The following is a 13,620-nucleotide window of genomic DNA, read 5'->3' as shown; positions in this document are numbered from 1 at the left end:
ATACTAGAGGATGTGTGGACCAAATGGTGGTACGCATCCTGCAGGGATTCCAACAGAAATTACATGCAATCTTTCTGTCCCCATGTCAAATCTCCACACCTCCCATGGTGGCCATAAATGCCTTGCTAGTATACCATTAGAAAAAAAAAATCAGTCAACAGTTAGGGGAGCCCTGCCTTCCTGCTAGATCACTTGAAATGCCTCAGTTGTTCCTTTCATGAATAATAACTTTAGATGCTTTTTTGTCTTCTTTAGAAGCCTGAAAATCATCCAGTTTTCTGTTTTCTGTTGTTGTAATATGTTGATATTATACAATACTATTCATATATTTTATGCATTTCTGAGTTTCTAAACTTTTTCTGTCATCTGCTGGCCTTAACATGTCATCTGCAGCTTCCACAAAACTCCCCCAAAATTCCCATTTAATTTCTTAATTTAACTCAAATTATATGGTAACCTCTACGGGTGCTGAGGAAGGGAAAACTGTATACACCTATTTGCTATATCCTGCTCAAGTAAAAGGTAAGCTCCCTCAGAGCTTATCTGCTTTTCATTTTTCATTACCTGTTATTCATTTTTAATTTTTTTTTATATCTCCGCACTCTTGCCCCAAATGTGAACTTAATAAATACTTATTGGCTTGGCTAAGATCAGAAAACCAGAGCTAGTAGGGACCACAGAGATCATCAAACCCAGTCCTCATTTTACAATGAGGAAACTGAAGCCCAGAAAGTTTAAATGATTTCCTTCAGGTTCACAAAGCTAGTAAGGAGTTGAGGTGGCATTAGACTTAATTTTCAATGTTCTCTATTCACCACACCACACTCTCAATAGGAGTGGGTTTTTCAGAGTTGTAAAAACAATGTTTCATACCAGGTCATGGTGTGAGGTTTTTCCCTTTCCAACTTTTCCAAACTAATTTTCTGGAAAGGAGTAATTGGGTTGGCAGGATGGGAATTCTAAGAGAAGTCTTGTCCTCCCTCCTCATTTCACCCTAGTTTGACATCGTGGTTTATTTCCAGTCTGGTAAGAGCACTGAAGTGCAGCAATGCTTGGGTTTAGCAGATGGACAGCATGCCCGTTTCTGGCAGGCTGATCCAAAGAAGCTGATTATGTGCTGGATCCATAGCTGTGAGGACCGGCTCTCACGTCTATGAATTGTAGAGACTCAGCACCCTTTAGTCTTAGTAATATTACAACAAATGTACGGGCCAGGTGAGGTTCTGCAGGGTCTTCAAACCCTCTCCATTCCTATGCAGGAAGAGGCTGGAGGAATGGATGCAGACTGACATATTTCAAGACTTGGATGGGGGAGCTGCTATACGTCATTGACACCGGGGAACATGAGGGCAAGCTGTTATTATTCCCCGGCAAGCTCGAGTGGAGTGCAGCATTTCCTGTTTCAACCTCTGTGGCTTGGCTGTCATGCATGCGGTAGATCTGGCAAATCCTTTCTCGCCCTGTCTTTATGCCCCAGGAAATGTTAAGAGGCGGTCGATAAAAGAAGAACAATATTGACCTTGACTTTGGGGTCTCATTGGGTCTTCCTTCCCATCCTCAAGAGAATGGAGCTCATCTTAAAAAAGGGGAGACTCCATAATCAAGACCAATGGTTTGGGGTTTGGAGTCTTTGTTTCTGGTAGGAAGAAGAGGGAAGGAGTGGAGGAAATGCTACTTTCAGCACTGCTCTGCCTCCATGAAGCCCTCTTTCTCTTGTCCTGAAGGCTCAACTTCTGTGTAGGTCCCATGACTGGTTCGGTTGCGGAATTTCATGGCTGGCCAGTGATGAGGTCTCCGCTGCAGAGTTAAACACACACACACACACACACACACACACACACACACACATATTCAAAGTCAGAGCATGGACTGTGGAGATCCAATCCCAGTGGGAAGAGCAAAGGCTACTCAGAGAAATGAGACAAGAATTGAGAGTGTTTGGAAATACCAAAGAAAACCAACTACCCTTTTATAACAGGAGTTCTTAATCCTTAGAGCAGTCTGGTGAAGCTTATGGACTCCTTTTCAGACTATTATTTTTAAATGCATAAAATAAAACATGTAAGTTTCCTCTGTAAAGGAAACATAGTTGAAATACATTTATCAAAATATTAAAATAAAAAGTTCACAGATACCAGGTTAAGAAACCCTGCAAAGAACTTGAGAAAGTAGCTCACATTTAACTAATTTAACAATAGCTAACCAATAAATAAATAATATATATGTATAACAAATAAATAATAAATAAGCAATGCTTTAAGGTTTACAAATCACTTTACATATATATACTATTTGGTCCTCACAATAACTCTATTGGGACAGTGCTCTTATCATTCCCATTTAACAGATGCAGAAACAAAGGTTCAGAGATGTTAAGTGACTTGTCCCTGGTCATACAGGTAGTGTCTGAGGCAGGATTTGAACTCAGGTCTTTCTGAATTTGGGTCCAGAGCTTTATTCATTCTGCTAGGCTACTTCAATAAATTGGAATGTCAACTTATAAGAACTAGAAAGATACTCAAGTGAATGTCAACTTATAAGAACTAGAAAGATATTCAAGTGAAGGTGAGGGAAATAACCAGGTTTTGGGGTAATGGGTAGAGTTAGTTGATGACTGTTGTTTAGGGGTTTGCTGGAGGTTAAGGCTGTCCACACATCTGCTGTTTTGGGCAAGAGGAAAATCTAGGCTGGACAAAGGAATCTAATGGTAGGGCAATCTAAAGAGAGAAGAATTTAGTTATGTAGCTCAAAGTGAGGAGGAATGGAACATTATTTTTCAAACCTATAATCTACACTAAACATGGGTTCATTGGAATTGTAAAATAGCACAATCATAAGTATTATTATGAATATCATTTATTACTATCATTAATATTATTATACCTGGTATAGTGGATTAGTGTTAGGCTTGAAGACAGTAAGAGCTGGGTTCAAATCCAATGCAACTTGACTCTTAGTACCTACATTCATTCATTCACCTATTCATTCATTCATTCATTACCTCAAGCAGCTTCCTAAGACTTAAGTACTAATAGGTAGCCAGGTGGCATAGTGGATAAAGCACCAGGCCTGGAATAAGAAAGACAATAACCCTGGGAGGTAAAGTGCTATTATTAGTCCCATTTTACAGATGAACAAACTGAAGCTGAGAGATTAAGTGATTTGTCCAGGGTTCACACAGCTGGTAAGTGTTAAATCTAAGGGACAAGTCTTCCTAACTCCAAGTCCGCTGCACCACCTAACTGCTTACTTAGCTGATGCTTCCAAAGCAACCAAAACTTGTTTTTGAACCACTAAATGTGCACTCTAAGGGAGAGACAATTTCCTACTTCCTACTTTCCTACTTCCTCACCTTAGTGCCCAACTGGATGGCAAGAACTGACTACGATGATTATGTAGGATTCTTAGACAATGAACTCGGAAAGCATAAAGGACCGTAGTTATCCAGTTTGCTCAGTTTGGCAATCAACACAGTGCTATGACAGATTTAATGAGGGCTTCTTATTTTTATTTTAAAAGCAATATGATGCTCTGGGGTCTAGGAATCAGGAGCAGTGCTATGAATGCTATTATCTGCTCTGCGACTCAAACAGAATATGGACAGCTGCTTTTAAAACTTTTTTTAACCTGCTGCTAAATCCTATACCTAGACTTACCTCAATGAAGAATAAGGCAGCATTAGAAGTGGGATGAGTGTTGATGTAGATTCCAGCCAGGATGATGACCACAACTAGTAGTACCGCCAGCACAATGCCCACAATGACCCCTGCATGCACCGGAGGACCCTTCTTTTTAGGAGAAAGGTTGTCCTGTAGATCTACAAAGAAAGTAGAATAGACAGGGCTTATAAAATGATGGATGGGTACCAGTATCATCAAATTCTGACATCTTTTTTTTTTTTGTATGGACTTGTGAGATTTCACCCATATAGTAAAGTTATTCCTCTAGAAGAACAGAGCTGAGGGAGAAGCTACAAGGAAAGCCACACCTAAGAGGAGGCAGCTAGGGAGTGGTTGGGAAGGAACAGGATAGGATGGGCCTCCCAACACAAGGGGGACAGTAAAGAAGGAGGGACAACTCAATCTCACCAGCCCAGCTGTAGTGGGAACTTGGGCGGGCACATTGCAGCTGTTATGGTCAGTGTCCTGTGTATTTTCCATTTTATCTATCCCTTGGCTCAGCAATACCTAGTGTTCTGCAAGCCCAGTGGTTTGAATTATTAAAAGATTAGGGGTGGAGGGGGATGGAGGGGATGGGGTGAGGGGGGGGAGGAAAGTTGCCAGAAGTGTTCTCTAGAGCTCCCTGCTGCCCGTAGGGTTCTTCTTCCAATTCCTGATGTGGAGGGGAAAGTTGTATTTTATATTCTTTTCATGCTTGCATTACATGTTTTAAACTTCAATTATTTAAGTAGTTTTAATTGGATTTTTATGGTTCACAAGTATATCCTGCATTTTAAATAAAAGAAAGCCTTGAACCTGAGGCACAAAGACAGATGTAGCCTCAGCCCATAGTACCAACATAGTACTACTACCAACTGCACAGCTAGACAAGGATTGAAAAGATTAGAGCTTCTGGAATGATCCCTCAAGGGGTCCATAAGCTAACCAAAAGGGCATACACTTAACCAGGGTACATATATACATAGCCCTAGACTAGGTGTTAAAATACATATTTAGGAAGAGATATGGTCCCTGTTTTCTAGAACAGGGGTTTTTAATTTTTTTGTGTGTCCTGGACCCCTTGTGCAGTCTGGTGAAACTTATGGACTCCTTCTCAGAATACTCTGAGAGGTAGTGCTATTATTAGCCTTATTTTACAAGATGAGGAAACTGAGGCTGGCAGAGGTTAAATGATTTGTCCAGGGTCACAGAAGTAGTAAGTGTCTAAGGGTGGATTTGAATTCAGGTCATCCAGACTCCTGGCCCAGCTCTCTGTCCACCTGGCCACCTCACTGATAGACCAAAGGTTAGTGAAAGTAAAGATTTTAATTTTTTTTCTAACCAAGTTCATGAATTCCCCTAAAATCTATACACAGGTTAGGAATCTCTGTCCTAGGAGGACACCATATAATAGGGGAATGAAGATGAATTAATATATGATAAACAAAAATACTTGATCATCTCTATATAGAAATTTGATGGGATGAGAAAAGCTAAAAGGAATAGATACTTCTTATGTGGTCTATCAGTGAGATGGCCAGGTGGCCAGACAACTAGGCCTAGAGTCTGGTTGACCTGAGTTCAAATCCAGCCTCAGACACTTACTACCTCTGGTTACCCTGGACAAGTCACTTGACTGCTGCCTGCCTCAGTTTCCTCATCTTGTAAAATGGTGATAAGAATAGCACCTACCTCCCAGGGTTGTTGTGAGGATAGAATGAAATGGCATCTGAAAAGTATTTTCCAAACCTTCAAGTGTTATATAAATGCTAGCTATCATCACCATATTGATGGGTAAAGATGAATTGTCCTCTTTTAAGATCAAACAATCACAGATTTAGAGCTGGAAGGGAATTTAGAAGCCACCTAGTCCAAAATCCTTATATTACAAAGGGCCCAAGGAGGTTATATGACTTTTCCAAACTCACAAAGTTATAAGTGACAATGAGATTCAGACCCAGACTTTCTGACTGCGAATCACGTATTCTTCCCCAACCCATGGCTGCCTCCCTAATGACTCCTATCTGTGGGTCTCCTATCTGCTGCCAGCTACAATGCAAATAATAAGGAAACCCCAGAACCCAGCTCTGCTCCGGTCCCCATAATCTATAATTTCCACCTCTCTAAAGCCAGCTTCTAATTAGCAGTTGAGTAGGATCATTGAGCCAATTCTCCTAACTGCTTTCCCTTGACTTGGCTAGAAATCAGACATTGTCTGCAGTGACTCTAATTATGTGATCCAGCATCTGATGGTTACATCCTAACCAGAGTATCTGGCTGAGGAGAGGATCTGGTTAATTGTCTTTGCTCTCCATTTGTTATGTTCTTGGAGATCTGGTTAAATGGTGCCGCATTAATAGCTCCCTTCTTGATTTCAGGATTCCCGGATAACAGTCCCTCATTTCCGGGGGTGGGCTGGCTGGTTGTCAATCGAACTCTGTGTTCATTGAGAGACTTCATTAAAGAAGCAGCGAGCAGTCTGGAACTGAGTCCTGTCCTGCTCAGGTGTGGGTGGCACCCCATTTAGGGAATCATTCATCTTCAAGATGCTAACTTTCTAGATAATTATCAGTGGGTACCAGTGTGGAGAGTAAGGGGCAGTCTTTGGGTTCTAGACACTCACCCTTCAAATACCCTTGCAGGCTGCAAGTTTTTCGTGTTTACTGCCAACACAGATTGGGAACTGAGGGAAGCCTCACTGCCTTTAAAGAGCTAAATCTATATCTTTCATTGGTTGGGATGTTGGTGCTGATGAAAACCCATTAGCCATCTGCTGAGAGCTGCCATGAGGCAATCTCATCCCATCTTATCCAAGCTGCCTTTTCATTCCAGAGCTATACATATTCAATCACACAGAGGGTCAAGAAAGCAGAATTATTAGTGAAATTGAGAGTACAGAAATTAGAAATGACCAGAGTGGAGCAATCTTCTCAAAGCCCCTGGGGGCATAGCCTCGGGAAGACAGAAGGTGTCGGGAGGATTTAGCCCTCCCCAGACTTTGGGGGGGAAAGGCAAAACGTGTGTGTGCCTTGGGCGCAGGCCCCATAGTCCAAGCGTTAGCAAAATCTGGAGAAGTCAACCAATCCAACAACAAGCACTAATTAAGTGCCTACACAGCGTTAGGTTCCAGGGATATCAAGACAAAAATGTAAAAAGCCTTTACCCCTAAGGAACTTACATTTAATTTGGAGGAAAAAATACGCGTGTGTATACAAAATATATTTAAACTAAACACAGGCCAGTAAATACTTACCATCTCTTCCTCCATATGGATTCAACTTTGTGTCATCTTAAAGAAGGAGACAAGAAGAAATAATGAAACAATTATGTTTTATTCTCTAGATTTTAAAAAGAAAGGTTTGAAAGGTCAATTTCTTGCTCCCCACCCCCAAAGAGATTGATTTTTAAAAAACTGTTAGATTTAGGTCTTGGTTTTTCAGGAATGTAAGAGATTTACATAAGTGCATTTTTTAGATAATTGAAGTTTATTCCTCTAAACACAAACTTTTTTAAAAAAAAGTAACCATTTTGGACACTTCTAAAATGGTCTGTCTCATATATATATGCACATATATACACGTATATATATACATATGTATATATATATCTCCCTCTTGTTTTTAAAATAGAGAATACTGAATATAACTTAATCTAGTTTTTATGGAGTCATCATTATGAACATTGCGTGTCACATAGGCTGTGCAGGACTACACTATAACGCAATGATGTCCTCAGGGTGTTGCCATAAATGGGTGACAAGGCAGCTGAGCTGTGGGGCCAGAAGGCAGCAGCTGCTGCTAATAGTCTAATGAGAACACCAGCCGCTCTCCCACTCTGAGGCTGCCTGCAGGCAGAAGAGTAGAGGAGCCCAAACTTCTGGGGTGGTGTTTGGGTTGGCCCAATAAGTTGCAGCTGCACATCCTCTCTTATTGAAAAAAAAACCAAGAACAAAAGAGTCACCAGATCACGGAGCAACAGAATGGTTCCAGGGACCTGGTGTCCCTGGAGAAGTCTTGTGTGCCAGGCCTGGGAGCAGGCAACTGGAGGTCTGGCACAGAGAAGAACATGATGACTTTGCCTTGCAAGGTCAATAGCAGCTGTGACCTCCATAATACTACCTGAGCCCTCCGTTATTTTGTGTCTACCTGAGCCAGAGGTAAGGGGGTCTTCGTTGTCAGAGGTTGTAGGACCCTGACATCGCAGCTATTGAGGTGTGTTTGCATGTGTGTGTATGTGTGTATATATATATGCATATGTATTTTTGTATACACACATTCATTTATGCATACAGGCACACACATTCACATGCATATACATATATTTATGCACATACATGTTTATATATTTATGTGTACATGCACACATATTTATGCACACATATATTTATGCACACACAATATGTACACATATTTGTATGTACGCATTTATATGTATGTATATACACATATATTCATGTATATACCTATATGTATATATGCACACACCTATTTACATATTTATGCATACAGACACATATTTCTATGTTTATGCATACACATATACACATATTTACATATGCATGTATATGCTATGCATATATACATGTATGCACTTATATAATACACATGTCTCTCCCTACAATAAATGATCGTAGAGTGTTATTCTTTTAATGCTGATAATTTTAATTTCTCCGCCCTGTCAATTTTCAGTTGTTATTACTATCCAGTGTGCTCTATCTGCTGCTTTTAATATGCCGCCTTATTTTTACACCAAGGTGTTTCTGTCTCTCCTCAAAGCAAAGACCAGCTTCCAATTATTTGCCGATTTGACTGTTTCCGGTTCACATAAGGGGATGTTTTTAGTTGCTTCTCAGAGAAGTGATCCTGAAAAAGTCAATATTTTGGAAAGAGAATTGCCTCTTAACTGGCATCAAACCTTTTTGCCCCTTGAGTGGTCAGATGCCAAGACTGATCCCTGTATCCTTCCACCCATGTATCCTTCCACCCATGCACCTTCCCTCTCTGCAGCCCTTCCAAGCTGAGTTCCTTCAAACTGGAAATGTGTAGCTCCTACACACACGTGGGAGGGGCTCCTTGGGTGGGATGTATGTCACTGGCTCCTCCAAATCTAACTTTTGTCCCATTCATAATACATGGGAGGTTGACTAAATACGTATTCATTGACCAAGACTCCTTGAAAGTTGGAGGGAAAATAACAAGACTTAAAAGGCAATATGGGGGGCAGCTAGGTGATGCAGTGGATAGAGCATCGGCCCCGGATTCAGGAGTACCTGAGTTCAAATGCGACCTCAGACACATAATACTCACTAGCTGTGTGACCCTGGGCAAGTCACTTAATTCCATTGCCTAGCCAAAAAATAAATAAATAAAAAATAAAAGGCAATATGGTCAGCTCTGTTATTTCCTTTGCAGGAAGACTATGGATTGATATTCATTATTACTATAAGTAACGACTGTTAGGGATTGGGAGTGATACCTCTGGCTCCTGGGTTCAAAAGAAACCATATGTCAGTAGTACAAATTAAAAGTGAAATGTACTATCCCCTGCTGGGGAAAATGACCCTTCTGGTCCATTGCCTTCAGAACAAGCCCTTTTCTTTGCCCAAATGAAAGGGATATTTATAATAATTCGCCCATACTTTCTCTTTTGTCCCCCTTTTCAAGGTGGTGGCTGGGGTTATGGTGCAATCTTTGGTTATGTACAAAGGATAAAACTAATCAGTCCATATAATAGTAAAACCTGTGGTTTTGGCCTCTTTGTAAATTTTTTTTTAAATTCCAAACAAACACCAAATAAAAGGAATCTCTCTCTCTCTCTCTCTCTCTCTCTCTCTCTCTCTCTCTCATAGAACAGCAAAAGAGGATTGTATGTGAAACTAAGAATCTCTGTTTTGCACAGGTGCTTCCTAGGTGCATAAGATTTACAGCTGGAAGGAAACTTAGAGATTAGCCCCCCCCATTTTACAGAGGAGTAAACTGAGGCACAAAGAGAGGAAGTGACTTGCTCAAGGTCATACAATTCGTGGGTGGTACAGTCAGAGAAAATAACCCAGGTCCCTTTATTCCCAGCCAGATCTTCTTTCCATCATACCACATTCTAGAGCTGGAGTCAGAGTTTAAGGATTTATCTCCTTCCTTGGAATGCCTTCATTTTTCTCCCCCACTTACTGAAATCCTGCCTTCCCTTCACAGCCCATTTCCACGTCCACCTCCTTCAAGAACCAGTATTGGAGTATTCTAAGCTTCTCTTCCTTTACTAACTGCCACTGGGCTCATAGTCAATAGCACACAGATTAGCAAAGATTGCATTCTAGTTGGTTCAAGTGTGCTCTTCAGCTAGCTTGCAAGCTATTTAAAGGGAGGGAGTCATGTCATGTACTTCTTCTGCATCCCCCAGAGTGCCTATCACAGTGTTCTGAGAGGCCCTCAGTAATTACCTGTTGCTTGACTGACTGACTGATTTCTTCACTCAAGTGAGAACTCTTACTTAGTTGGCTCCTCAGGGTAAGGATTATTTCCAGAGCAATTAACCAGTAATTCTGGTGCCCAGGTCAAATTATAGCAGGGAAAAAAAGGTGAGGGGGCTGGAAGTAAGCAACATGAAAGGCACTCTTAAATTAACTTTTTTAAAAGACAAATTCAATTGGGGAAAGCTGTGAAAAGCCCTTGGACCTCAGGTTCTTCTGTTATTGTGACAGACCCCAGGATGTAGTCATTGGATAAAGAGGAGAGAGCAGGGCTGGGCTGGGCCAAGCAGAGATTTTCATGGGGTGCTACTGCTTTGGGGGACAGAGAAGGAGGGGAGGGAATTATAATTATTTTAACTAATTAGGTGCTAAATTGAGTTGTTTCTATATGCCATATTATGTATATGTATATATATATGAATGCAAAATATAGAAACCTATAGAATTCTGTGTTTCTATATAAAGAGGAGCATAAGTGCTATCAATGCCCTCTAAGTTTCAAGGCACTAGAATGAAGCTCTGATTGCCCTGCCCTAGTTACCCTCTGATCTTTTCTTCTTCTTGTGTATCTCCCCATAGTTCTTAGTACAAGTTTTTTGTACTTAATACATGCTTATTAAGGCTCCAGTTATTACTGGGGAATTTGATGGTGATATAATCTATTTATGTTATGTCACCTTCCCTCATCCTCACCCCATCCCCACCTTTGGCTACTATTTTCCTCCACCTAAAATTTAATATTTTTCCTTCTTTATTTCAAGTATGGGTGTTGTTCCAATTGATTGGTTGATCCCCAGGACTTGCGAAGATGGCCCTCAGATAGAGATCTGAAGGAAAGTTTTTGGAGTATGCATTAACCCTGCTGTTTCTCAGGATCTAATGACGAATCCATGAATCAGATGTCAATTCAATGATTCTCTCCTGTCCTTGCCCTTTACAATTTTCTGGATGCAGGTCAATTTTGCTACCCAAGGCAAACTTTACAAACTTTACAATTGGCATAAAACAAGCTCTCAAGCAACTTTCAAAGACAAATTTAGTTGGGGAGAGTGTTGGTAAAGATTCTAGGCGACAAGGCTGCACAGGGAGAGAGACCCTAGTCATAGCCTCATGGGAGAGGGCTGGGGCTGAGGACTGAGTTAGATTAAGGAGGAGCAAGCATGCCATCTGGCAGCTTCCTATTTTAACTAATTATTCTGGCTAACTAGATACTGAGCTCAGTTTGATTTTTTTACAAGGTTGGAATGTGAAAGCTATGACAGCCTTTAAATTTTGGTGGCCTAGACTAACACCCCACTCGCCTTTCCTAGTTATGGCTCTGCCTGGATGTACCTTCTGTGGTGAGGTGGTCAGTGAAGAAGGAAGAGGCAGAAGTGGTGAATTCTTCATCAAAAGGGGTAAAGGAGGTCCCAAGGGATGAGGCATAATGTTCTTCTTCCTGGAAGTCCTCACACGTCCTGCCCTCTGCCTGAAAAAGAGAGCCAGCCTCTGAGGATTCTTCTGTGCACAGTGGTCTTAAGTTCTGCTTAAGATTGTAGGATTTGGGAGCTAGAAGGGATCTTGGCAATCATAGGATCAGAGATCATAGAAAAGGACCCCAGAGATCATCTCGTTCAACACCCTCACCTCATTTTTACCAATTAAGAAGTTGATGAGGCAGCTAGGTAGCACAGTGGAGTGCCAGGCCTGAAGTCAGGAGGACTTATCTTCATGAGTTCAAATATGGCCTCAGATGTTTCACAGCTGTGTGACCCTGGGCAAGTCACTTAAACCCTGTTTGCCTCAGTTTCCTCATTTGTAAAATGAGCTGGAGAAGGAAATGGCAAACCACTCCAGTATCTTCGCCAAGAAAACCCCAAATGGTGTCATGAAGAGTAGGACACAACTGAAATGACTAAACAACAACAAAGAAGCTAATGTCTAGAAGGGAAAACTACTTGCCCAAGACTAGGTAGGTAATAAGTGACAATGGCTGGGATTGGAACCTAGGTTTGAACACCCAAACAATATGTTTTCTGATGTTAGAAAATGAACCCATGTGTAAATTTCCTTTCGTTTGACCTGAGCTGCCAGAGGACCTGGGGCCAGGTATAGTGCCCAAGGGCTTGACTCTTGTGCCTGAAAGCACCTACTCTTTCCCCCTTCCTCAGATAGACTCTCTACAGTTTTCTTCTTCAGTATCTCATTTGGCACAATTTAATCTGCCTAAAGTCCTTTTAGAAAGAGGTAAGGGTCAAAATCTCAAGTAAATAGAACAAATTTGAAATACTAACAGCTGTAGTCTCTCTTAAAAATCTCGTTGCCCTGATGCCATTTGTACAGTATGTCAAAACCTCAGAACAACCCTAAGAGGCCGATGATGCAGGCATTATTATTCCCATTTTACAGATGAGGAAACTGAGGCTCAGGGGTTAAGTCACAAAGCTGGTGAGTGGCAGAATCAAAACTAGAGCCCAGGTTTCCATAGGATTATAGAGATGTAAAGGACCTAATGGGGCCTCTAATCTGCTCCACCCCCCCCCCCATTTTACAGATGAATACACTGTTTCAAAAAGGCTAAGTGATTTGTCCTTGGAATCATATCAACAAGCACTTATTAAGTGCCTACTATGTGCTAGATACTGAGGACACAAATACAAATGGTGAAGTAATCCTTGCTCTCAAGAAGCTTAATAACTGTTGAGTCAGAATTTGAACCCAGGTCTTCCTGACTCCAGGTCCAAAATACCACCTGCTATGCCACAATGTCACTCGGTCCATTTTGGTAGAAGAAAAGGGGTGAGATAGAGCAAGGTGAGGTCAAGTGCTGGATTTGGAGTCAGGAAGACCTGAGTTCTAATTTTGCCCACATCCTTATTTCCTGTGTGAGCCTGGGGAAGTCAATTAATCACTGCCTCAGTTTCCTATCAGTAAAATAAGGGAATTGGACTTGATGGGCTCCAAGGTACCCTCTAGCTCTAAACTGATGATCCCATGATAGCAGGGGAAGAGGTCACTCTCGATCTGAGATGAGGATATTTGTTTTTAATCCTATAATACAAAAGAAATGTGGATGGTTCTGCCCAATCCACGCCCAATACTTGAACGACCATCCTGGGCTATGGTTGACTGGAATCGTATACAGAAATTTTTAATTGCCCCCTTTTTTCCCCTCAAAATCTGAGTGGCTCATATGAGGACTGAACCTATGGCCTTTGATCCCTGACTATGGTTGCCCTCTAACCAGTCCAGAAGAAGACCAAGTCAGTTTGACACCAGGTCTAGCTGTGTGATGGTCTCTGCCCAGCCCTGCCAGATATGATTCAGAGACACTGCTCTCTCTCCTTCCAAGCTCTGGGTAAATTTCCAACATTGAACTGTATCACGGAACACTACTAATGATGTTTCTTTGTTCCATGGAACAATGGAATCATAGACATTTCAGTCTCCCAGTCTCTGTAGACCTAATCTGATTGACTCAAAGATAGCCTATGAGCAAGTCACAGGTGGAGATGT

At 41.4% G+C, this 13,620-nt stretch overlaps 1 protein-coding gene across 3 annotated transcripts in view; it reads right to left on the bottom strand.

Annotated features, from left to right (window-relative positions):
• Positions 1 to 364: 364 nt before the first annotated feature.
• Positions 365 to 13,620, bottom strand: part of PLXDC1 (plexin domain containing 1) — a 107,692-nt gene continuing 94,436 nt past the window's right edge. For all 3 annotated transcript variants that reach the window (XM_027872667.1, XM_027872669.1, XM_027872668.1), the window contains 4 exons: positions 11,458 to 11,593; positions 6,913 to 6,948; positions 3,657 to 3,817; positions 365 to 1,797 (listed from right to left, as the gene is read on the bottom strand). In XM_027872667.1, the coding sequence (XP_027728468.1) occupies positions 1,678 to 1,797; positions 3,657 to 3,817; positions 6,913 to 6,948; positions 11,458 to 11,593 (453 nt within the window). In that variant the 3' untranslated portion in view covers positions 365 to 1,677. The remainder of the gene's footprint in view (positions 1,798 to 3,656; positions 3,818 to 6,912; positions 6,949 to 11,457; positions 11,594 to 13,620) is intronic.

This window comes from Vombatus ursinus, unplaced genomic scaffold (genome assembly GCF_900497805.2).
Source record: "Vombatus ursinus unplaced genomic scaffold, bare-nosed wombat genome assembly UNPS02014801.1, whole genome shotgun sequence".
Classification (NCBI taxonomy): Eukaryota; Metazoa; Chordata; class Mammalia; order Diprotodontia; family Vombatidae; genus Vombatus; species Vombatus ursinus.
Note: the sequence above shows the minus strand (reverse complement) of the source record. Positions and strands in the feature narration are given on the sequence as shown.